The sequence below is a fragment of the Camelina sativa genome, chromosome 16, assembly GCF_030686135.1.
Source record: "Camelina sativa cultivar CO46 ecotype springtype chromosome 16, ASM3068613v1".
NCBI lineage: Eukaryota > Viridiplantae > Streptophyta > Magnoliopsida > Brassicales > Brassicaceae > Camelina > Camelina sativa.
The window spans coordinates 15,669,117-15,695,821 of NC_141895.1; the positions used below are offsets into that span (position 1 = coordinate 15,669,117).

General features: G+C 36.6%; 1 protein-coding gene, 1 long non-coding RNA gene and 2 pseudogenes across 2 annotated transcripts; 3 read left to right on the top strand and 1 right to left on the bottom strand.

Annotated features, from left to right (window-relative positions):
* The first annotated feature begins 8,568 nt into the window (after nt 1-8,568).
* Nucleotides 8,569-12,491, top strand: LOC147925564 (cytochrome P450 81D11-like; annotated as a pseudogene).
* Nucleotides 12,492-14,515: 2,024 nt separating this feature from the next.
* LOC104750440 (cytochrome P450 81D11-like) lies at nt 14,516-16,377 on the top strand. The gene is made up of 3 exons (XM_087493127.1): nt 14,516-15,031; nt 15,158-15,544; nt 15,636-16,377. The coding sequence occupies exons 1-3, from the start codon at nt 14,522-14,524 to the stop codon at nt 16,248-16,250; spliced, it is 1,512 nt and encodes a 503-aa protein (XP_087349253.1). The 5' UTR covers nt 14,516-14,521; the 3' UTR covers nt 16,251-16,377.
* A 1,437-nt stretch (nt 16,378-17,814) lies between these two features.
* Nucleotides 17,815-18,396, top strand: LOC104753616 (agamous-like MADS-box protein AGL97 pseudogene; annotated as a pseudogene).
* A 401-nt stretch (nt 18,397-18,797) lies between these two features.
* Nucleotides 18,798-20,155, bottom strand: LOC104750441 (uncharacterized). The gene is made up of 3 exons (XR_761618.2): nt 19,823-20,155; nt 19,241-19,421; nt 18,798-19,086 (listed from the first exon to the last, which is right to left on the bottom strand). It is a non-coding gene; the product is annotated as an uncharacterized LOC104750441 (long non-coding RNA).
* Between the last annotated feature and the right edge of the window lie 6,550 nt (nt 20,156-26,705).

The window sequence follows — 26,705 nt, forward strand, 5'->3', positions numbered from 1 at the left end:
GGATGGATAATAAGAGACCACCATGGCCAAGCACTCACTTGGGGTTCGGCTCGCTTAGGTTTTGTCTTAACTCCCTTAGAGGCTGAAATAAGGGTTCTATTGGCGGCTATTCAGCAATGCTGGATTCGCGGATACACTAATGTTTGCTTTGAATGAGACTGTCAAACCCTTATTAACACCATCAATGGATTGACTTCTAATGCAGCTTTATCTAACCTTATATAAGACATTCATTTTTGGTTTTCAAATTTTAAATCTGTGATGTACTCATTCACTAAACGTTTTTGTAATCAAGCCGCTCATTACTTAGCAAAATATGGCTGCATTTCCTCTACTTTTTATCCTAATTCTGCATCTCAGTCTGTGGCTAAAAAACAAACTTTGTAATGATTTCATAAATTAATATAATTCTATTTCTACGAAAAAAACAAATATGTTTATATGGTTTTTATAATAATATTGTCAATGATTTTATATACCCCAACAACAAAAACACCTTAATAATAACTCAAAGAAAAAAATAGGAAAGAGCGTTACAATGGTTGTTTTTGACGAAGTTAACTTTTTCTAAGAAAAAATATTTGTCTCATGATGATTAGTTAGAAACTTAGATAAAATCATAAATTCAACACAAAATCTTGATATTATTTAACATTATAAAAAAAAAAGTTAAGTGGGTGAGGTATTTGTCTAATTCTGTGACTTTGTGTGTTTTGTGATTGTTTTTTCTTTGAGTTCTACATGTTTTCCGTAGCTCCTGAGGCTCGGTTTTACTTCTGAGAATGTGTGGGTCGCATTGGAGGTGTTTGGAGGCGAGATTCAGAGTTTTTGATCGAAGACACCAATGTGAGGATGGTTCGAGGGCTTTGGCAAGTGTCGGTCGACACTATGCGGAGGTGTCATTCGATACTGCTAGGGTTCTTTGGATGATGTCGATCAGGTGTCAATCTAAACCAGTTGGTGTCGGTCGACACCAGATGGCCATTGTCGATCGACACCCTCTAGTGTCCGTCGACACCAACATTCAGCAGCGGCTGATGATGTGTTTGCTTTGTGCATTCCCTGATTTTACTTATTTTTTGTTGATTGTGGCCTGAGGGGATCTTATTTCTTGTGTTTATAGCCCAGTAGATGGGAGGATTGTCTCACTATGTATTTCTGGTAATACTTACGCCTCTATTTTGTGTTGTGGTGTAAGTAAAAGCAAAGTGTGATCGTAGAATCGAGGTAAAGGATGTTTTGTGTGTGTCTGATAGGATTTTAGATTGGAACTTAGTTGTCTAGAACGGATGTTAGGTTGCTGGTTCTATGACTTTGTTTATGCTTTGGACTGCTATTGGTATTATGTTATTCGTTATTGGTTATTGGAATTGTTTTTATGTTATCCACTGATTGTTGTTTGATTGGGGTTAGGTTGCTAGTGAGTATGAGATCACTAGATATTAGGATATTAAAAAAAAAACAGGTCGTTTGTTTCATTAGATCTTTTAAAAAAATCTCAGAAATTTGATAATATGTAAATTGTGAAATTCATATCTATTATTTTGGATTGGTTGAAATGGTTTTTTCTGGCAATCTACTTAATCAAGATCTAAAGTTAATATGGTACTATAACTATTTTCAAATTTAAATATGGACTTTTGTTATGGAAATCTATTTATATGTTAAAAGACTCAAATTTGGAATGTTTTTTTTTTATCAATTTAGGTGGCATTTTTTTCCAAGGAAATATGGGAATTTCTCATACCTAACTAATATTTTGTTTAAAGGAATTTCGAAAATATTTTTTCTATACCTTGCTAAATTAAATAAATTTACATATATACAATTATAATCATTTTGCTTCTATTTATTGTAGTATGAATTTATTATTATAGTTTAGTTAAGGAAATACTTGAATATCCAACCCATATATTTTTTTAAAAATAGTTCCAAAATTATTTATTGCTACTTTGCTAAATTAAATAAGTTTACATTATATAAATTTCAATTTTTTTTCTTCCATCTATAGTAATCATAATTTATTAGGTTCAATTATAATATAATTTTCTTAGATTTACTATTTTAAAATCAATTACGTAACTAACAATTTACAATTATGTTTAGTTTTATAATTAGAAAATTTTGTTAAAGATTGATATCTTTGTAACTAAATGATATTTCTATAACTGGTAACTGTGCCGAAACTAAAACCCTATTGACAACAGTTTATGTAAAACTAATTAGATGTCATTATTAGTAAATTAATCCTAAGTCGATTTTTAAAACATTTAAGTGGTTATATCCACACCCGTTTTCTTGACTGATTAGTAAGTATCTGAATCTTCAGTTTCGGGTAATTTTGGTGGCCAATGGGTGAACCTTTTTATTCATCTCCTTATAAAATAAGAAGACAAAATTTGTAACATCATTTTAACAGAAAAATTATTTGGTTTCCCCCTCTTAATTAACCAATCAGAATACAACAATATGCCATTTCATATTATATTTAAAATAAATAAATCAAGATCATAATAAAAATACAAAACAAATTAAGAAAACAAATTATGTAGATCTTTTATTATGGAAATTATGTCGGTTTGGGTTTATAAAAGAAGATTAGGGTTTAAATTTATAATTTTAAAAATTATATGTCGGTTTGAGTTTATAAAAGAATTGTTAGGATTTAGATTTTATAATTAAACAAAATTATATGTTGGTTTGGGTTTACAAAATAGTGGTTAGGGTTTAGATTTTCTAATTGATATGTCTATATTTTGTCTCTCCTTAGCATGTATTCGTCATGCATTTAGCTAGGATAACTCATTGTTTTACATCATTTTCTAGTCTCTTCTATAAACTTTGCATGTTTAGGTAGTTAGTGCATTTTGGAGTATTTCAGGTGTTTAGGAGATGTTCAGACTGTTGGAACCAAATGGAGGTTGAGACACGCGAATCGACCGACGCTCCGGAAGAGAAGCAATGTGACTCGACCGACATGCGACTTGGACACGCTCCCAGGAAGAATCACCAGCATCCCACTCGACCGACCACGCCAGAAATCTGACTTCTTCCACCTCTTTGATAGAGTCGAGTGAAGATTTTATATTGGGATTCAGCTTTCGACTTCTGCATCAAAGTTGTAGGGAATTGAGTCATATTTATAATGCGTTTATTTCATGTCAATCGGAGGTGTGGTTCAATAGTTATCATCGTTTTTAGAGGATGTATATACACCCAGCTCGAGCCGACACCTCTACCACTCGACCTAGCTCGAGCCAACACCGTTCCACTTGAGCCACCTCGTTCGAGCCAACCTTGCCGCACATCACTCGAGCCACCTCGTTTGAGCCAATCTCCCCGCGCATCACTCGAGCCACCTCGTTCGAGCCAATTACCCCGCGCATCACTCGAGCCACCTCATTCGAGCCAACCTCCCCGTGCATCACTCGAGCCACCCCGTTCGAGCCAACCTCCCCCCACTTCTAATCAACCGCCGTCAAGTCCTCAGCTGGAGAAGAAGACGTTCCACTCGACCCTAGCTCGAGCCGGCTTGCCGAACCACTCGACGCGCACCGACTCGATCGCATATGTCACGAAGAAAGACGCTTCAGCAAATTCCCAAACCGACTCTTTACCTTGTCGTTTTATGTTTTAAGGCTTTCCATGTTTGACTATATATACATTTTATTAAGTCTTTACTCAGACATCTCGTTTTTTCCTTAAGGTTTACCTAGCCACCTAAAACGTTCTTTGATTTTTTAATCTAGATATCTTTGAACTTATAGAGTATTTGCATTTGGTTTCTTCTACAAAGTTGTTCACCTCATTTTTATCTATCTCATGATGCTTGATTCAATGTTTTCTGAGATTGCATCCTTGATGATGATTTCTAGATCCGAGTAGCGTGATAGTTATTGAGGATGAGATAGATTAGGTGGAGGATCTTAGTATGTAGGGTGTTTAAGTTTAGATTCGTGTGATTCCCTTCTAGACTAGAGTTAGAAATACTAGTTTCTCTCTGATCAATTGGAACTAGGTCTTAGACATTTCTGCACCCAAAAGGTGTTTGATGAAATGTCTGACCAACTAGTGCCAGAGACTTGCATTCTTAGCCTACGAGATTAGTTGTCTAGGGTGTTCGTTGACGTGAATGAACTGGTTGAGTCTGAATAGCTTCTGCCAAGAGATTGGATTATCTAAGTCGTGATGTTCATTGTTTAGGGATAGTTTGCTTGTGGCATGTTAAACAAATTGTAGACTAGGAGACTCCGCCGACATCAATTACTCTCATCCTTAAGACTTCTATCTTTCTGATTTTTATTGCATTCCTGAGACTGTTTCGGTTCTTGTTGTTAGGTTTACCCTTAGACTCGTTTCAGCTTTTACTCATGTTTACTTCTTATCATGTATTCTCGTTTCTAGTTCTGTAGCTCATTTCCGTTTTGCATTATGTTCATTCTAGGATTGTTAGACAAACAATCTTTTTAATTTCGCTTGACTTGTGATACTTTGATTGCATCTTGAGTGATAACATCATTCCAACTGGATTGACACCTTAAGTACTACAACTACATAAGGTTAATTGAGACTTACTAGGAGACACAAAAATCCTAGTATCAATAATTAAACAAATTATATGTCGATTTGGGTTTACAAAAGAGTGGTTAGGATTTAGATTTTACAATTAAACAAAATTATATGTCGGTTTGGTTTATAAAAGAGTCTTTCGGGAGATGCTACAATTAAAAAAAAATATATGTCGGTTTGGCTTTATAAAAATGGTTAGGATTTAGTTGTCATATTTAAAAACTGTAATATAATATTAGAATTAACAATTTTAAAATTGATTGATTTACAAAATTTGTTTCCTTAATAAAGATTTATTTCCTTAATTTAAAGGGGTGAATAAAAGAGGTTGACTGTAGGGGTGAACTCAAGAATTGTCCTATATGTTTGGGTTAATTCGGATACCTGTTCCAATATCAGATAATATCCAATCAGCTTCGGGTACCCGATCTTAATAGATCCTAGACCTATTCTGATATTTTAAAATTTTGGATATAAGTTCGGATATGGATTTAGATCAGGTTCGGATCGGATTTTTGGGTTGGAGTATTTTGCCCTGGCCTAACCACAATATTTTACTTGCTTTAATTATGATCTTTTTTTTATGGAAAACTTATCTTAATTACGACTTTTTTTTAAAGGAAATATCTATACAAAATCAATTTTTTTTATTGCCAATACACTAAAATATATATAACATTGCATCATCTTATTTAAAAAAATCCTATGGTGTATCATGGGTATGTTCTTAAAATTGATTTTCTACCTAGATCATTAAATTAGTTTTACAACTGGGCGAATTTGATATTTGCAAGGGCCATCCCAATAAGAGACTCTCACCTTTTATATAGATAGACGCAAAGTGGTTTCATTCCATGTAACCTTAAAATTCAGACTACACTCATCATCCGCAGAAAGCATGTCTGGCTCTGGTATCATATAAACGTTTATGTCAAAATAATCTTCTTGAGTACAATGAAGCATAGAAGTATAGATATTGGTAGGGTATTCTAACAAGAGTCATTACAGAATCTTGTTTACAGAAATAGAAGATAGACATTAGAAATTAGAAGTTATTCTTTGATTGAGTAAATTATGAGTTATAATTTGATGGAGGGGCGTGGCTAAACTCCAATCTTGCTTGAGAGGTAGAAAAAAGGTGCTCATGATAGTGGTTGGTTAACGCATCAGCCAACTGATCCTTGGTCGATACATGAACAACCCGTAGTGCTACGGACTGAACTTGACTGCAAATAAAATGATAGTCCAATGCTACGTGCTTCAGCCTTGAGTGAAAAATTGGACTAGCAAATAAGTAGGTTGCACCAATTTTATCACAATATATCGTTGGTGTCCCCGGTATGACTATCCCAAGCTCCTTTAGTAGAGAGCAGATCCATGTGAGCAGAGGTGGTGGTCAGTGAGAGAATCAACTGAACCGTGGGTCAAATAGCACCAAGAAGAGCACTATAGAGTAACTTATTTGATGCTTCCAGAGAACAAAGTCAGAATTGGGAGAGACAACACCGTTTGTGAGGACTGTTAATGATGGAATGATGGTGGATCCATCAAGATGACCAACAAGACAATAGCCATCCACAAGGGCATGAACTTGAAGCTTCACATGAGAAAATTGGTGGACGTAAGTTTAGTAACATTGGTCATGTTGATAGTAAGAAGAGAATTTGTGTTTGGAGTTGCAGACTCGGTAATGGTGGGATAAGCCATGACGGCGAAAAAGAAAATTGTGGTAAAAAAAAAAGTTTTATTTTAGGTTTTGGCTTCAAGTGGATTTGTAATTTCTTTTGTTTATGGAGCTTAAACATGGTTCAGTTGTAATTTTCCATGTTTAAGCTCCTGTTTGTTTTTAGGATTTGTTTATGGAGCTTATGTTGGTCGAGAATTGAGTTTCAGAGTCGCAAAGTATAAGTCGTGACGTTTTGGCTTGTGACGTTTCATCCAAGAGTCGTAAGGACAAAGAGACACAACTCATTATGATCTAGTGTCAGTTTGTTTTCTATATAAATCAGTTTTGTCGTTGATGTACGCAACAAGTTTCATGTAAATAAATATTTCAGTTTCGTTCTCTTGTCTTCTCGAAGGATAAGAGACAAAATCTCTTGATCTGTTTCTTTCCTTCTTCCTCTCAATATTCCAACATGGTATCACAGCTTATGTTGGTCTTGGAGCCTGTCCAAGCAAAACAAAAATCAAAAAAATTCCGCTGCAAGAGTAAGATGGAGACAACTAATCAGTTGAGAAGAAGAAGAAGAAGATCAGAAATGGAAAAGATGGTGGTTACAAGATTAGAGAGTACCATCAACCTTCACAAACAGAACCTTCAAGAAGAAGGGCTCCCAAGGGAAGAAGAAAAAGGAAATCTTCTCATAAAGAAATGGCGTTAACAGATGTGGAGTTGGAGTTGTGAAACTTGTTCGAAGAAAATGTGGAGAAAATTCACGCATTGCAAAAATTGTGAGGTTACACAGATAACTGAAGAAGAGACGTCACAGAGACGTGATGGTGATCCAAGAGGCACCAAGCAATAAAGGAGGATGCTTACCTCATAGAAAAAAAATGGATCAGGAGCCGGTTGAAGAGGTAACCGAAAACGACGTGGTGGAGATTCACGCGTAAGACGTCATGGAGACGTTATGTGATCAAATGGAGACACCAAGCACTCAAGGAGGATGCTTACCTCTTAAAAAATGGAGCATAAACCGGTTGATAAGATAACCGAAGAAGACGTGAAAACGTTTCACGCACGAGACGTCACAGAGACGTCAATCTGATGGTGTTCAAAGGAAGAAACTAAGCAAAAAAGAAAAAGGAGCTGCTTACCTAAGAGAGAAAAGGGAGAAGCAGCCACTTGCAAAAGGGAAAGGGAATATCCAAGTGATGACAAGCCAAGGAGAGAAGATCATCAAAGAGGTATTTCTTGTGCCGGATTTAGCAAGAAATTTTTGAAGAGGAAATCAAAGGAAGACACCAAGCAAGAAAGGAAGCTGAGTTCACGCACAGATTTGGTGAAAGGGTTCACGCCCAGATTTGGTGATCAAAAGGACACCAAAAGGAAAAATCAGAATGTTCACTTAGAAGAAAGTGAGTGGAAGAAGATTGGAAGAACAACCGGATGAAGACGTGAGGGTAGTTCACAAAGGCGATGTAAAAAAACTCACATGGTGAAAGTTTGAAGGATCCTTGGAGAAGATTCGCAGAAAAAAAAACAAAACAAAAAAAGGTGAGAAAAAACTAAGGGTTCAAATGTGAGAAGGTGTCTGTTTGTACGAAACAGAAGAAAGCTTCTGAGCAAAAAAAGGTGTGATGTTTTGAGAAAGAAAATCACACGGAGCAACAGCCTGTTTGAAAGAAAAAGAGAAAGCTCTAACCAGAGGGAGAGATGATGTTATTAATTACCTGGAAACAGAGAAGTTCATTAAGCACAACAAGGTTGGAAGAACATTGAAGCAAGATTGCAGTTAGCTGGAAACTCAATTAAGGAGGAGTGTTGGTCGATAATTGAGTTTCAGAGTCGCAAAGTATAAGTCGTGACGTTTTGATTTGTGACGTTTCATCCAAGAGTCGCAACGACAAAGAGCCAAACTCATTATGATCTAGTGTCAGTGTGTTTTCTATATAAATCAGGTTTGTCGTTGATGTATGCAACAAGGTTCATGTAAATAAATATTTCAGTTTCTATTATTCAACAAGATTTATCATTTTTTAAAATATTTTGTTGTTAGATGTTTTTAATTTATTGTTAATAAAGGATATATTCTAATGATCATCAAACTTTATAAAAAAACAAAACAACACCGATAATTTGAATATCTATTCTCCTTTAAACATAGTATCAGAAAGTCTAAATTTAAACAAAATATGAATCAGAGTTGCGGATCCTAGTTTATACAATAATAATAATCTCTGGTTAAGTATTTGTTTGACATTTATGAATTGTGTTATTGATTGAACATAAAGAATATATTGTAATAAATTTTGCAGGAATTTGCCAAGGGTGAGATGATATCAATGTTAACTGACTTAACATTCAACATCACTAGAATGGTGGCTGGAAAATGTTACTACGAAGACAGTTTAGAGGATGATCTAGAAGCTAAACACGCTCGCCAGCTTATGCTGAGGCTGTGAGTTCTTTTGGTGCGGGAAATGTTGCTGATTATTTATCGGTCTTGAGAAATATCACAAAAGTCGAGACACCGAGACTGATGCATAATGTCGTAGTGTAGTCGCCAATTTGCGACTAATTTGGAGACTAATTTGACAGTCGCCAAATATTGCGACTAAAGAGCTACTTTTTAGCGACTTGTTTATTGAATTTGGGCCTTAAACCAAATTTGGACCATAACAAAACGGCCAAAACCCAAATCCCTCATTCATCTTCTTTCCCGAGCAAACCCTAATCCCTCATTTCTCTTCTCAACCGACAAACCTTAGCTCCTAATCTCTCATTTCTCTCCTTAATCGATAAACCCTAATCTCTTAATTTCTCTTCTCAATCGACAAACCCTCATTTCTCTTCTCAATCGAGAAACCGTAGCCCCTAATCTCCTCATTTCTCTTCGTTTATTCCTCAAAACCCTAGATCTCAATTGCTCTCAGTTGATGAACCCTTGTATCTCTCGATTTTGATGGCTGGAGTAAAGAAAAGAGGAGGAGGAAGAAGAAACCCCTCAAATCAAACCTCACAAACGGAAAATCGAAGACCCGCTAATCTTCCCACCAGTATGCCTTCACGCCGGTGAACCCTGATAATCCAGACACTGATTCTCAGGGTATTCCTGTCCCAATCCTCCAGTCTCCAGTGAGACCTACACCAACTTATAGGGACTATCCACCTCCGACAAATCTGTTCCAGAACTCCTAGCAGACATCCTTTTCTGGAGCATCCCCTTCCAATGTAACGCCAAGCAGGCGTCCTTTTCCTCAACCTCTCGCTTATGCGACGAATCCACCAGAATTTTCGAGTCAACTTCGAGAGTTTCCTCAAGTCTCGAATCAACCTTGACAGTCTACTCAACCAGTCTCAAATCATCCCCGACCCTCTACTTAACCTCGAACAGCCTTTGCATCACATCATAGTTCTCAAGCGCAAAGCTCACATGAGGAAGAAGAAGACGGAGCTGATGTACTTGCTGCTTTACATGACATGCTTGTCCAGGCAGGCCGTGAATTGTATACTACCGTCCTCTTTCCCAGTTCAGAGCTTGGGACCACTTGGTGAGTTACTTCTTAGTTGATTAGAATTATGATTTTTAGGTTTGTTTGTGTTTGGAACATCTTGTGTTTGTGTTTGATTAGATTGATTAGAATTTTGATTGGAATTCTTAGAATTTTTAGGCTTGTTTGTGTTTCGAACCTTTTGTGTTTGTGTTTGATTATATTTTTTAGCATTTTTACTTTCGATTTGTTTGTGTTTGAAAGTTTGGTAAGGACAAGTAAAAACTTATCCGAAAGATTACAAAACTATTTACAAACAAGTTTGATGGGCCATATTACAGTTGGGGTTGTATTTCTAATCAAAGAAGAGAAAATTACTTCTTGGAATTCGCGGTAAATTTCTACTCCTTTCAATTTGACTTTTGTATTTATAGTTTTTTTTTGTTTTTTGATCACTAACACTTGTCTCTCTTCTTCTTTTGTAGAAAAAACACACCTGGGATCCCTCACTTACTGGTATGGTTCAAGAAAAGTTCTACACCATTTGTCAATGCCGTATGAAAGACATGGTTTCCAAGGCAGCAGGTCAGCGAGATCAAGCAAAACCGACCTGGATTGAGAGTACTCTTTGAAAAGAAATGTGTGACTATTGGGACACGGAAGAAGCCATAACAAAGAGTGCAACCACTTCAGCAGCTCGAATGTCTGACCGTAATGGTCTTGGCCCTCACAAGCATGTATCAGGGCTGAAGTCTTACTTACAAATCGAACAGGTGGTGAGTTACTTCTTTACCTTTTCATTGTTTAATAAGTTAAAACAAGATAGATCCTCACCTTTTCATTGTCTACCATTTCAGGAAGTGGAATTGGGAAGACCGCCAACTACTCCTAAAGTTTTCTTTAAGACTCATACCAAAAAGGATGGTACTTTTGTCGATAATAAAGCACAAGCAGTTCATGAGGCATATAAGAAAAAAAGGAAGCTAAGTTGGCTGCTCTGAATAATGATGATTCTTCTGATGGTACTTCACGTCGATCAGAGCTATCTCACGAGGAGGATGATGAGCTTTTTCTTCAGGTAATTTGCTTCTTTCTAATAAGCTATTAAGTTTTCATTGTTAAGTAATTATGTTAACTTTTTCTCTTTGTTTTGTTATGCACACTACTTTCATAAGCGATAGAGGAACATACTTTTGAGTTGGAAGCTTAGGGAGTTACATCAACGGGAACCGGAAGTCCCCTGGAAGCTCTTCTTCTTTCACAAGCCTGCAACAACAACTTAAAGAAGCTAACCACAAAATAGAACAACAAGCAGCTCTACAAGCAGAGCGTGAAGCTGAGGCTTCACAAGTTGCAGCTGAGGCTTTACGAGTTGCATCTAAGAAACAAGCAGAGATCAAACGCTTGGTGATCTTCCTCAAGACTAACCTAAACTATGTCGCCTTCCTCGAGTCTCAAACCAATGACCCGACCCTGCTGATGTTCAAAGTTAGGTTCCTTCACTATCCCTCCTTCCCTCATGACCTTAAAAACTTTTGTAATCGTTGTATTTATGTATGTTGAAACTGCTTGTACAACTTATGAATGGTTGTTTGGATATTTTCTAGAACTTATGTATGTTGAAACTTATGTCTTTGTTTAATTTCATGTTTGCTATATTTTAGTTATAGTTTACATAATCAATTTTGGTATTACAAACTCAAATAATTCAATTTTACCAGATTTTTTTAAAAAAGACCTGATAAATCAATAATTAAACAGCCGTAAAACAGTCACCAAAACAGTCGCAAATGAGTAACCAAATCAGTCGCTAAAGCGTTGCAAGTTTGTAACCACTTTTAGCGACTGTTTGGCGAGGGAACAACGACAAAAAAATATCGGTCGCCGAATATTATCTCCGTGTCGACTCTTTAGCGACTGATTAATTAGCGACGCTCTGTTTAGCGACTACGGACGTCAGTCGCCAATCATTCGCTACTAGGTAGTTTGTGACTGTATAGTGACTGTTTTTGTAGTCGGTAATTACATGTTTTCTTGTAGTGGTTCTTCCAAGGACTGGTCGATGAGAAGCAAGCGGGAAAAGAGAAGAAGGATAACAGGATGATCGATCACTTGCTTTCTCTGCAAGAATCTCAACCTGAGTACTATACACGGACCACACCGTTAAAGGAAATATAATCGTAAGTAACCATATTTAGTTTATTAGTCAATTTATTTAGTCATTGTTCACTTTTTTCCGTATATGCGTGCAATGTACAGTCTCTTATATTGACGGGGACTGATACTTCAGCGGTAACATTGGAATGGGCATTGTCAAGCCTATTGAACCATCCGGATGTACTAAAAAAGGCGGGAGATGAAATCAACAATAAAGTTGGTTTCGACAAGGTTATGGAAGAATCAGACATCGTCAATCTTTCTTATCTTCAAAATAATGTTTCTGAAACGTTGCGGATGTACCCGCGGCACCATTGTTGGTCCCTCATATCGCATCAGAAGACTGTAAAGTGGCAGGTTATGATATGCCGAGTGGCACGAGGTTATTGGTGAATGTGTGGACCATACAAAGAGATCCCCAGCTATGGGATGACCCCATGAGTTTAACTCTTGGGTGTCTGATTCAATGTTTTGAATGGGAGAGGATTGGAGAAGAAAAGTTGGATATGACTGAAGGTGGAGGACTCACAATGCCTAGAACTAGGCCGTTGGTAGCCATGTGCAGAGCACATGCCTTTGTTGGTGAAATCCTATATGAGTCTGCTTGATTTGTAGACTAAAGTAAATGCTAATACATGTATTTAGGCAACAGTGATGTCTCTATGTGTTGGAGTAGATTGCGATTAGACTCTAATTCTGTGAAAATCTACCAATGAAAAACACCCTCTAAGTTTCGCCATATATAATCCTTTAGCTCTTACTGATCATGACAAATTTCATTTGTTTAATTTAAGACGAATAATGGGTTTAGAATTTTATTTATGAAAGAGCTATACTAACTAAGATGAAGTGAGGAAAAAGAAGAATAATAGTAAATTTGCGCATACTAAAATGAGGAAGTCGTAGAAGTTATCTCCCTCCGGCATCCTCCCTCACCAAATATTTTGATGAGATTTAATCAATTTTTTTTCTCTTTCTTTGTCAATAATTTTATTAAAAACTCAAAAGTGCTAGTTACTTGGAACATTATTTATATAAAAATTTAGGAGCGGTTCAACAGTTATCTTACGTGCCAAATTGTCTGTTTTTACATTAGTTTGTCGAGAGATTATTAGAGATGAAAAGAATGAATTAAAATTTAATCAATTATGTAATAGAAAAGTAGATTTAAAAATAAAGTGTCAAGTGAACCAGGAAAATAGTCAAAATTAACTCCAACTATTTGCCAAACGCTTTTTTATACCTAAACTTTAACACCCTGCAAATAACAATCTGAACTGTATTAAAATTCAAATTTGCTATCTAAACTATATAAAATGTTGTCAATTTTAACTTCTGTTCGAATAGTGTTAAATCAGAGTTTAACGATATTGAGTCAGACGATCTGTGGCATCCACATGGCACTGAGAATGACCAAAACTAAGTTGTTTTGGTCATTTTTAGGTGTGTTGTGGCAAGAAACAAAGCGTTTGACAAAAAATGGAGTATTAGAGTCTGTTTCGGGTGTGTTGTGAGACTTCATTTTTGGTCGTTTTTTGCTATAAAATACCCATAAATGACCAAAACGACGTAGTTTTGGTAAGTCTCAGTGCTACATTGAAGTCACAGACCGTCTGACTCAACATCATTAAACTCTTAATTAACACTGTTAGAACAGATGTTAAAAAAACGTTTGGCAGATAGTTGGACTTGGGTGTTAAGATAGCATCATCTTTAAACCGTAAGTTTTGAAAAAAATACCTTAATTAAAAATTATGTCAATCTTGATTTTTATAGAATTAAAGTAAACATAATTAACTTTTAAAACTTATGGTTTTGAAAAAAACCCAAGATATGTGTCACCATCAAGAGAGAATGGCCAAATATTTTTTGAAAACTATTATATAAGAATATATTAAAATATTTACTGACTTTTTTTAAAAAGGCTTTAAAATATATTTTTTTAATAAAGAAAGAGTTTAAAATCCTTTATCGATTTCTTTTTTATTGACATCAACTTATCCGATCATCAAAGCCATGTATATATATGCCATCTATGTTAGACTAAATTCATATACAAAAAAAAAAAAAAGAGTTTACTTGACACTTCATTCGAGTTACATCATCAATTCTATATACTGTATGCCATCTATATGTTCGTTGCTCCATTTAACATATATATATTTTCTACGTTATTTCATACTTTATAATTTTTTTTTTTTTTTTCTGAAAAATGCAAACTTTATAATTAATAGTTGGAATAGTGAGATTATTCGCTAATGTCATTAAGGAATCGTTGAAGAAGATATCTTAAATGTAACTCAAATAAGTTAATGTGATGTAGCTGGGCATGCATGTGATTGATATTGTAACCCAATTAATAAATGAAAATAAGTTGAATACGATTTAATTATAAGTGTCAATAATTAGTTGTAAGTTGGGTCATTTGTTAATAAGACTAATTCTTTTTTCATAGACGACTAATAACAATAATTTGATAATTTAACCAAAAAACATAACGTATGATTTTAGCCTTTCAATAGAAAATATCATACGTAAGTTGTGTTATTTTTATTAAAAATAATAATGTTATGAGCTGAGTCGTCTTTAAATTGTGATGTATGTTCAATTCATATTCAAAGCAAGACTCTAATCAACAATGGTGGAAGAAGAAGCTCAAACCCTAGTTTTCACAGTTCTGATCCTAATCCTCACTCTAACGATACTCCTCATCAAGAAACTCAAACCAAGACAAAACCTTCCTCCGTCTCCACCGTTCTCACTTCCATTCATCGGCCACCTCCGCCTCCTCAAACCACCGCTCCACCGTGTTTTCCTCTCCGTATCTAAGTCACTAAATGATTCTCCGATCTTTTCCCTACGTCTCGGAAACAAACTCGTTTTCGTCGTCTCTTCACACTCTATCGCCGAAGAATGTTTTACGAAACATGACGTCGTTCTCGCGAACCGCCCGAACTCTATTGCTTCGAAACACATCTCGTACGGTAGCTCAACCATGGTCTCAGCTCCGTATAGTGAACACTGGAGAAATCTTCGCCGTATAGGCGCCGTCGAGATTTTCTCGAATCATAGGCTTAACAGCTTTTCCTCTATCCGCCGTGACGAGATCCGGCGACTTATAGTTCGTTTGTCACGAAACTCTAAACTCGTAAGTGACTTCATACTTAGATTGCTAATTATAGTAATCTCTGGTTAAGTCTTTGTTTGAAGGTTGACTTTTATGATTTGTGTTATCGATTGAACATAAGGTATTATATTGTAATAATTTTTACAGGAATTTGCCAAGGTTGAGATGATATCAATGCTATGTGACTTAACATTTAACAACATTACTAGAATGGTGGCTGGAAAATGTTACTACGGAGATGGTTTAGAGGATGACCCGGAGGCTAAACGCGTGCGGCAACTTATCTCAGAGGCTGTGAGTTCTTTTGGTGCTGGAAACGTTGCTGATTATTTACCGGTCTTGAGATATATCACAAATTTCGAGACACGGATCAAGAAGATTGCTAGCAGGCTTGATGAGTTCTTCCAAGGATGGGTCGATGAGAAACGAGCGGAAAAGGAGAAGAAGGAGAACACAATGATCAATCACTTGCTTTCTCTGCAAGAAACTCAACCTGATTACTACACGGACCGCAACATTAAAGGAACTATAATCGTACGTAAACGAATAAGGGCATTTTAAATTCATTAGTCGTTTAGTCAATGTTTAAGTTTCTTGTGTATATGTGCAAATGTACAATGTACAGTCTCTTATAGTGGCGGGGACGGATACATCGGCGGTAACATTAGAATGGGCATTGTCAAGCCTACTGAACCATCCGGATGTACTAAACAAGGCGAGAGATGAAATCGATAGTAAAGTTGGTTTCGAAAGGCTTGTGGAAGAATCAGACATGGCCAATCTTCCTTATCTTCAAAACATTGTCTTTGAAACGTTGCGTATGTACCCCGCTGCACCATTGTTGATCCCTCATGTCGCATCAGATGACTGTAAAGTAGGGGAATACGAAATGCCGAGTGGGACGATGTTGTTGGTGAACGTGTGGGCTATACACAGAGATCCTAAGCTATGGGATGACCCCACGAGTTTCAAGCCAGAGAGGTTCGAGAGAGAAGGAGAGAGTCATAAACTAATGGCGTTTGGGTTAGGAAGGAGGGCGTGTCCTGGGTATGTATTAGCTCAACGGCTAGTAAGTTTGACTCTTGGGTGTCTGATTCAATGTTTTGAATGGGAGAGGATTGGAGAAGAAAAAATGGATATGACTGAAGGTGGAGGACTCACAATGCCTAAAGCTAGGCCCTTGGTCGCCATGTGTAGAGCACGTGCCTTTGTTGGTAATATCTTACATGACTCTGCTTGATTGTAGAGACTTTTGTAAATGCTAAGCTAATACGTATGTATGTAGGCAACAGTCATGTGTGTATGTGTTGAATTGTTGCCAAAAAAATCTGATTCTTTCCTTTATATTTAAATCTTTATTACAACTACATATCATTTCACTAAATATAGTTAGCTTAATTATTACAATAATTTACTTTTAAAAATAGCTTTAAATACTTACTTATATTGATCAAAGATTTAGCATGGCATCAGATGTGCTAAGAGACTCAAGAAGCTCCTCGAAAACCATGAAATAAGCTTTAGTCTCAACAGAGCTACTCATCAACACTACTCTTGATTCTTTCTCACTTGCTTCGTTTTGTATGGATTCTCCTAATTCTCCACCACACTATGATTCTTCCTTTAGTGTATTAGAGCCAAAGCTCCGTTCATAAAAATAGAGTTAATACGAGACCAAAATTGTCTAGTGGTATTACTATCGGTGTACAAAAGACCACAACTGCAATGTTACAAAACGGTTCTGAAATGATCCAGTTTGAGCAAGTTGTATCTAAATTGGTTTTGCCTCAACTCATAAAAAATTTCCACTAAGCAATTACCAAGGTGGACATAGCCACAGACCGAATCATGAACCAAGTATTTGGATATTATTGATTTTTTGGGTGAATTATCCCAAAATTAATCTTTGGAACCTACAAAAATCACTAATAGATAGAAAATCCACTATATCAAATAGAAGTTACAGAACCATTCAATTTCGATTTCCTTGGTTTATCAGTGGGTTTGCATATGCGGTCAAATGATAAATAATTTAATTGAACCGGTCGTGGTTCGTTTCTGATGGTTTTGAGTAATTTACTTTCAAAAAAGGAAATACACCAAAAAAAAAAGGAAATACCGATTACCGATTAATGGATTATCAGAAAAAAAAGAAGGAAATTAAACTAATGGTTTAAGCGAACCGACCATGTTCGTCTCAGGTGATTTTTGAGTAATTAGATTTCAAAAAAGGAAAAAAGGTCTATTAAGTCGTTTAATCACTAGGAGGTCAGAAAAAATGAAAATAACATCGACTAATGAGAAAACGAGTTTAGGGCTAAAGTCTATATATATTAGAAACCGAGTGCAGTGCCGTGCCTAAACTTATGGAGGCCTAGGGCAGATTTTTATATATGTAAAAAAATAATTTAGTATTAGTTTATTTTATTTTATTTAAGTATGTGTATTATTTTATATGTTAGAATTATCATTAGAAATTTTATTACATTTCTTTAATAAATATAATTTTCAAACATTTTAAAACATTTATAGGAATGATATTCAAGAAAATTATAATTTTAATGTATTTATAATGGTTTAAAAGAAAAATACAAATAATTTATACAAAAAATGTGGCCTATTATGTATAATATTTTTTTGGTGGCCTAGGGCTATTGCCCTTTTTATTACATGCTAGGCACGAACCTGACCAAGGGGGTTCCGTATCACATTCTTTCGCAACAGGCAACCACACAACAAAACAAAATCTTATTGTCTCCTTCTCTTCGTTTCTGATTAGTGAATTTGAGAAAAAAATTATCAGAATGGGTGGGTTGAAGAGGAAGATTGATAGAGGGAAGAAGATAGAGACGAAAGATCCACAAGCGGTTGTTTTCTCAAAACGTCGTAAGGGTCTTTACAGCAGAGCCTCTGAGCTTTGTCTTCTCTCTGACGCTCAGATTGTGATCATAGCGACTCCGATTTCTTCTAATTCACATGCCGCTTTCTACACTTTTGGCCACTCCTCTATCAATGGTGTTGTTGTAGCTTTCCTCGCGGATCAGACTCCTCTTTGGGATGATGATGATGATGAAAAGTTAGGGTTTTGGTGGGAAGATGAGAGTCTCGCCAATTCAGACTATCCGGAGGATTTGGGTGCCGCTATTGATTCAATGACGAAGATGTTACACGACCTGAAGGAGTTGCAGAATAAGCAAAGGGATCGTGTTGACGTGGAGGAGAAGGAGAAGGGTGGTTCACATGTAACTTATCTCAAGAACGATATGAAGGAGTTGGAAGATAAGCAAAGAGATCTTGTGGAAGTGGAGAAGGAGAACAACAACAATGCTTCACGTGAAAACGTGGGTGGATCATGCAACCAAGGGGCAAGGGCTGGAGGACTTTGATCAATTAATTGATTTATGCGATTAATTCTGATGTCTTCAATGAGTTTACTTCCATTGATTCTGATTTCTTCAATGAGTTAACAAGTTAAACCCTTATTTCAATTACTGTTTTGGTTTGTTTTGATTAGAGATATGTATTTCCTTTATGAAAGGTCCAGTTTGGGTTCGATCAGTTTATCATACTTGATTTTTGGACATTGATCGAACTCAAACCGGTTGATTTGTCTTGATTAATGATTAAACCATCCCCTGCTTGTATGTTTGAAATTTCGTTTATCAACTTCTTTCGACTTAATATGTTTTATCTATGTCATGTTTCCGTATCAAACCATCCCATGTTTGTATGTGTAAAATTTAAGTTCACACATAATATTCATAATTGCCAACAATAACGACATCTCTAGTCTCTTAAATCTTTGATAGATCATTCAAGTTATTCAACTGTCAACACTTTCTAAGAAATTTTGTCTTTCTTTCTATTGTCTCAAAAGGATATAAAAAATGAAATGAAAATTGATATCTGCCTTTTCTTGATTCTTCCTCACTTGCTCTCTCTTTCGTGGATTCGACTAATCCACTATCACATCATCGGATGCACCAGAAGATTCAGCTGATATGCAATACAGTTCCCATCTTTTATGACTTCCACAAGATGATTTGGACTTCATATTGATACCTCTGCCAGGCGCACTACATTATCCAAAGGAGTTACCATAAGGAACCTCAAAACAAATAGCAAATACTGCCAAATGGTAACATGAACTAGGTGATCATGCAAAAATACAGTTGAAGACACAGTTCTGGAGCATATACATTCAAAGATAATCCTTTTTACTATACTTACAGATGATTTCATTCTGCTCGTTCTTCCATTTCTGCCGCATGAATACAAAGAACAAACAGGTGGATGAGCAGTGCTAGCTAGAAACCCAGTTAACGTTCTTGGAGCTTTCCAAGCACAGGAGAGAGCATTGCAATCGCTTCTTGCATTCCCGTCTCCTTTGGTTAGATTACATACGTTCACACTATCCACAGATAATGCATTGCACACACACATAATCAAATCAGTAAACCCAAAACAGAACCAGCCAAAAAGGATAAAAATAGATTCATGAAGTCAAAGCTAGGTTCCTTAACTAGTAATACAAAACGTTGGTCCTCAACAACAAAGGTAGGATATGTTTAGTTGAGTTGGCACATGAACTTACTCAAAGAAGCACTAGTCTGTAATCATCTCAAAATTCAAACTTTCTCCCTCGCACACATACACAAAACAAGAAGCTTTCCCAAATTGAATTGGATAGCTAATAAAATTTACAGTCCTAAGGGGGAAATTATCTTTAGACACAACACATAATTGCTCTTGAATCCGATTCGGATAATAGAAAAGCGATGAAACAAAAGTAAAAAAGAGAAGAAAACGCACCAGACATGGAAGCAGCAGAAGTCATTGCTAATGAGGCAAAGTAATCCCACTAAATCAATCCACCATTCGATTGATTCGAACAAAGAATTTTGAAAGTATACAGACTCTGAAATTGCGGAGACGAGAGATTGGTATAAACTCTTTTTGGAAGAAGAGAAAAAGGAGAGAGAGAGAAGCACATAGTGATGTGAAGGTGAAGAGGAAGAAGAAGAAGAGAGAAATCAAGAGTCTCACTCAGGTAAGCCCCTCCCTGGCCACACAATTGCCGTCAAAAGATTATTTTTCTGGTATACAAAGCCAGAAAACAAAAACAAAAGATATTGTTTTTCGTTTGTGTTTTTTTTTGGTCAACTGATGTTATATTTGCATATTAGTTAGACCATCTCCAATGTATATCTCCAATGTATATCTCTACTTTTTTCTCTAAAATAGAGTAACTCTAAAATAAAGCATTGTTTTCCTCTAATGTACTATTTTATTTTCAACTCTAAAATATAGTTAGTGCAAAAAAATAGAGGTTAGAATAGAATTGCTCTATATATAGAGCAATCCTATCATTTTCTCTAATTTAGAGTAAAATATAGGGTAGGGTTGAAGCAAATGTTGCTCTATAATAGAGTTTTGACTCTAAAATAGAGTGGGGTTGGAGATTTCCTTACAACCTTTTCAGTCATAAGAGAAGATACTTATGCACCTGAACTCTACAAGATTTGAACTTAGAGCCTATGCCCCTTTTGGACAACGGGGGTCTATACAAAAAATGAGCTTCTCGATATGGGCCAAACACAAAAAAGTCAAAAACAAATAGAGGGAGGAGCTGTTTCATCTAGGAACACTTGATGAAGCCAAGCATGGTGATTTGAGGCAACATACGATTGTAACCTGCAGTCACTTGTAATACGTGTTGCTATTAAGAGAGCACCCCTGTTTGAGATTAAATTTTCCAAAAACATTCTCCAATTTTTGATCGGTTGTAGTGCAGATAAGGCTTCCATTGCCTCATATTTGAAGGACGGCCAAACAGCCGGTCTAGATATGGCATTGAAGAGGAAGGTTTCCTGAAGAGCAAAAACCACCTTCTCTATTTTGTGACTTCTCATACTCTCTATGGCCCAAATGAGATATATAAACTAAGCTTCTCTTTGGTCAGCTACTCTCTTGAAATTCCGTCTACTATGGAGTAAAACGACACCCTCATGGTCTCTCAAGACCCAAGCACCACCAGCTAGTTTATTTCTTTTGGACCATGAATTACCTATGTTGCACTTAAGCCAACCTGTAGGTGGAGGTAACCATTGCTTACCTTCTTGATTGACATCTCTCGCAAGATTCCCTCCTCCACGAAGTTGAGGGGTAACTTGAGGTGATGCATTCTCCTCATCGATTCTTTGAGCTTCTACCCACTCAAACCAGTCATCTTTCGCTTTCTGAGCTTAGTCAATAGGTGAAAAACCTTGACCTTCAAACGCAACCTGGTTCTTGTTTTTCCACAACCACCACAAGACCCAAGGAAAGGTCTTTCTTATGTCTTCTGACCAGAATATGTTATCCTAGTTTGCTAGAAGGAAGTAGATGTTTGAGAAAACTGATCCATTATGAAAACCAAACTCTGGAGAAGGAATGCCTGCAATAGCCCAAGTTTGTCTAGCCACGGGACAAACAAAAAGCACATGATTAATGAACTCTCCTTCGAAACCACATATAGGACATCTTCCCGACCATTTAGGGTTGTAGCTACCGGTAAGGCTCCAGAAAAGTCCTTTTATAGGAATACTTTCAGTTTAGGATCAGTCGGGATCTGCCAAACTTGTTCTTTCAACGAGTTTGTAGATGGAAGTTGATTTGCTTGAGTTCTGATAGATATGTTGGTTGACTGAGAGGCTAACCAATATGCAGATTTAACCGAAAAGTCTCCACTTTTGTTGTAGCGCGAGGTGTAGTAATCTTCATGATCAATTACTAGCTTGATTTTGGTGATTCTTTGAAAGTCACACGGAAGAAAATGTTCAAATAGTTTACGTGGATCCCATTTTCTTCTTCTTCTGTCAATCAAATGATACACTCTGAGATTAGGTTTGAAAAAGCTATTTTTCCTCCATGGGGCATTATTTCTCCATCTTCAATCCAGTTGTCCATCCAAACTCTGATGGATTTACCGTTTCCAATATTTTTTTTAGGCCTTTCACCAGTAAATCCTTCCATGCAAAATGCTTCTCCAAGCAATGGATAGGCAAGCTCCCAGTTTTGATTTAGAAAATCAGAGGAAGGGAAGTACTTACTCTTCATCACCTTCGCAAAGAGACAATCGGGGAAGTGGAGGATTCTCCAAGCTTGTTTAGATAACAAAGCTTGGTTAAACGTTCCAATGTCTCTAAAACCCATCCAACCTTGATCTTTTGGAAGACATAGCTTCTCCCAACTCTGCAGCCAATGGATCTTGTTTGAGTGTTCAACATTATTCCCCCAGAAATCAGCCATCACACTTGCAAGGTTTGAACAAGATGTTTTGGGGAGCTTGAAACAAGTCATGAGAAAAACAGGCATTGCCAAAGCTACAGAATTTAGCAAGACTTCCTTACTGCCCTAAGATAGAGACTTGTTGTACCAACCAGAAAGTTTACCTTTTACTCGATCCTTGATATCGCTTAAGAGATGAAATTTTGATCATCAAAGAGTAAAATATGAATTTCTGGACCTTGATCATCAAACTTGATCACCTCTATCATTCCTTATCTTTGAGATTTATTGAGAAGATGAGTCAGACCTTATGTGCAAAGATCAAGGAGGAAATGTGATAGGGGATCACTTTGGCGAATACCACGTTGGGGAGTAATCAGACCAAAAGGTTGATCGTTGATAAGAACAGAGTACGTAACATAGCAGACACAACTCATGACCCATTCTATCCACCGGTTATGAAATCCTAAAGCTGCTAATAGGGATCTTAAGTAGCTCTACTCAACCCTATCTTAAGCCTTAGACATGTCAGTCTTTATTGACATTAAATTATCAGATGTAGTTTGGCGTCCACTAAGACTATGCACTGCTTCATGCGCCACCAGAATATTATCAGATATCAATCTTTCATGGACAAAAGCAGATTGATTTATTCACACAATGTGTGGGAACAGAGGCTGGAGTCTTTTTACTAAGATGTTTGAGATAATCTTGTACATGTCTTTCATCTCTGAAGGGTGATGGATTTTTGGCAAAGGAAAAGGTGAGGACCCACTGTGTCCCAATACTGCTGGAAAAATCTGCTGACATCCCATCAGGTCCCGGTGCACTCGCTGCATTGATGGAGAAGACGACTCTATTAATTTCCTCGGCAGCCATTTTTTCAATTAACCCTTCATTCATGGACTGATATACCTTCTGGTGAAAATCAGATAACCATTCCTGAAAGGAGGAAGGGTTGGACGATTTGAACAGGATATTAAAATAGTCTGATCTTTGTGCAACACCATTCATATCTATCAGTTTTTCAATCTTAATCCTTGCTCTGTTACCTTACACTGAACCATGAAAGAATCTCGAGTTACGATTCCCTGATCTTAACCATTTTTGCCTGCTTTTTTGCCGCGAAAAGTCTTCCTCCGCTCTATAATCCTTTGATAGTTCACCTTTTAGAATGTGGATTTGATATGGATTGGGCCATCTGTCAGACTGCCATTTCTCCAAAACATTCTCCAAATGATGAATCTTATCCAGAGAGTTCAAACTATTCTTCTCTTTCTAGACACTGAGAGATTTTCTGCAATCTCTTAACCTTTGAGAGACTTTGAAACCAACACTTCTATTAAATGGTTTCCATGCTTTTGATATAGCTTTTTTACCTCAGGTTTGAGAAGGAAACGTCTATCAAAATGGAAATGCCCTTTATAAGAGTCTTGGGAAGCTAAAAAAGTTAATAATATTGGTCTGTGATCAGAACCCCTCATGTCCAAAAAAAACTTTGATTAGCAGCAGGGAATTGATCAGACCAAGCTTTATTCCCAAAAACTCTATCAAGATGACCCTGAATCCAGTGGTCGCCTCTTCTCCCAGTCCAAGTAAGCATATTACCAGAACTAGCCAGCTCCACCATACCACAAGTATCAAACATATCAGAGAAAGGCCTAAAGAAATTATCGGACCATCTGGGGCCTCCAATCTTTTCACCATTGTGAATGATAGCGTTAAAATCCCCTAGCATACACCATCTATCACTTCTGGTAACACCAATATGATTGATTCTTTCCCATACAGCTCCCCTCTTACTAGTGTCAGGATCCCCGTAAACGTAAGATAAAAAGATATTCGATGGTCCAAACTGGACCTGGACATCAATCAGATTTTTGTTAAAATACTTGAAGTCCAACTGAACACTGTTCTTCCAAAAGAGAGCTAAACCTCCACATTTTCCAAAAGGATCCACCGTATTCAGTCTATCATATCCTAATAAACACTGTCATCAGACAAACTATCTCTACTTTGCATAGTATCCATTAAAAACAGAATCTCAAAGAAATGTTTTTTTACGCAAATCCTTGAGACGTTGAATTGTCAAGTCTTGAGACCGTCCCAAGGCTTGACAATTCCAACTAATTATGCTCATTAACCATGGGGTGGTCCCTCTTTTGGGACCACCTCTTTAGGGTTCAGCTTAGTCGACTTTGCAGCACTGCTACCCCCATAGAATGCTTTTCTCTTTTCTTGGACTCCAATTACTAATCTCATTTGAATGTTTTGATCCCCACCAGTAAAGCCTGCAGCTTTGTTTTCATCTTTCTCTGATACTTTAAGGGGGATGTTTCCTTGGCTTACCTCTTTTGGAGCTAGTGCCGGAAGAACCAGCTTCATAGAAACCAGTCCTATAAACCGTTGCACTATCTTGAAAAGGCTAAGACAAAGCAAGGAAAGAACCCGATTCTTCAAAAGGGGAAAACTGATCCTCATTCATTAACCAGTTCCTATTAGGGTGAGCTTTTATTGCTGATGCCATCAATTTTGGAACTTGAACTTATCTCTCTAAAGACCCGAAGAATGCACAGACTAGGAGAAGTCAAAGACCAGACCTTTGTCTTTGTTAACATTCTGATGGACAATAGGAACAAATTCTAGTTTTAGGATTGACTTACTAGCAATTGGATCTTTCTCCACTTCACTGATTGATTTCTTAATTCTTGCAGTTTTTACATGTAGGACTTCATTGTTGTTAACCACAAGATGTTGTCGCATACCTTCCTGCACATTATGATCAATCCTTTGTCTTCTAGTGATTGGGTCAACACCCACCTGATCCTCTCTTAAGACTCTGAACAGAGGGTCCAACTCTTTAATGAAGGGCACTTTGACTGATTTTGGGATGGTAGTACCTGTTCTTTTTGCATCAGCTGCAGCTTCAGTCCTCTTGATCAACAACGGACAAAAAGTGTTCTCATGTGTAAGCCTCTAGCATTCATAGCACCAATTCTGAATCTTTGCATATTTGAACCTTACAGTTGTGGTACCTCCATCAGGCAGATTCAGAACTTTTGATTGGTGGAGGGGCCTTGCCACATCAAATAGAATTTTTACTCTTTGGTTGGATCAAAAGCAACTTCTATAACTTCACCCAGGAGCTCACCTAGATCTGTGATAGCTTTTGTAGTGTAGAAATTGACCGGTAGATTCCAGATTTGAACCCAGATTGGGATAAATTGCAGATAGTTAGTCGGGGGATCCTCATACCACCTAGCTACAACTATCGACCAATCGTTATAAGTATGAGATCCCTTTGCTAGGATTTCCTGTAAATCATGCTCAGAATCGAAAATAAACTGGAACTTCTCGTTGGATAGAGCAACTCCTCTCATCCTTCCCAGTTTTTGCTATTTTCTAGGCATATCTCTGATTAGATTCTTCATTGGTTGACAAGCTGGGTTGAGCGTTCTCTCAACAAGACTGATAGCATTTCTTTCCATCGACATGAATTTTGGTAGATCTGGCATCTGAAATGGTAGATCTTCTTCTTCTTCTTCTTCTTCATTTCTTCCTCTCATCCTTCCCAGTTTTTGCTTTCTAGGCATATCTCTGATTAGATTCTTCATTGGTTGACAAGCTGGGTTGAGCGTTCTCCCAACAAAACTGATATCATTTCTTTCCATCGACATGAATTTTGGTAGATCTGGCATCTGAAATGGTACAAGCTTTATCCACATGACAAAAGAGACATCGCCATAAACGCTTTATCCATAGCTGACAACATGAGTACAAGCTTTTAGGCGAATAGAAAAGACTCCTAAGAAGAGTAGATGGGATACAAGGAAGGATAAGAAACATATTCGACGAATTTCAAAGTCCAAAACTAGAGATTAAGAACAAGCTGCGCAAACCCTAAAAACTTTAGGAGATTTGAACTAAAAGTAGCACAAAGCAGTAAAAAGCGGTTAGAATCGACTAAAGAGAAAGTGTTTTCCGGTCCGAGGTTCTATTGCAATACTATTGAAAGACACTAGTTGAGAAAGAAGGTTTTAAACCCAAAAAGGGAAACTTTGTGTTTTTTTTCCTTTGTGTTAATATACTTCTTTTTTACAAAAAAAAAAAACCATAGATTAGGATTATGTAATATATTAAATAAATGACCTCCTTAGTTAACATGTTTTATTTATTTATTTGAGATATACTTGTAAATTATAATAATTAGCATTTTTAACAAACAAAAAAAATTATTACTTTTATGAATATAAAATATAAATGAATCGAAAAATACTTGATGAATTAATTCTAATTCTAATTAATTTGTAAGCATATAGTTATGTGGTAGTCAAAATTAAATCATCATGAACTTTAGTAATATTACTGGTTATTATTTTATTTATCATTTCTTAAATTAGTAAAAAAATTATTTTCCCGACTTTCA

Bases quoted from the DNA above. Each gene is read 5' to 3' on its own strand.
- LOC104750440 (XM_087493127.1), top strand. From the start codon at position 14,522: ATGGTGGAAGAAGAAGCTCAAACCCTAGTTTTCACAGTTCTGATCCTA. The intron at 15,032-15,157 runs GTAAGTGACTTC...TAATTTTTACAG, and splicing joins TGTCACGAAACTCTAAACTC to GAATTTGCCAAGGTTGAGAT. The intron at 15,545-15,635 runs GTACGTAAACGA...TACAATGTACAG, and splicing joins ACATTAAAGGAACTATAATC to TCTCTTATAGTGGCGGGGAC.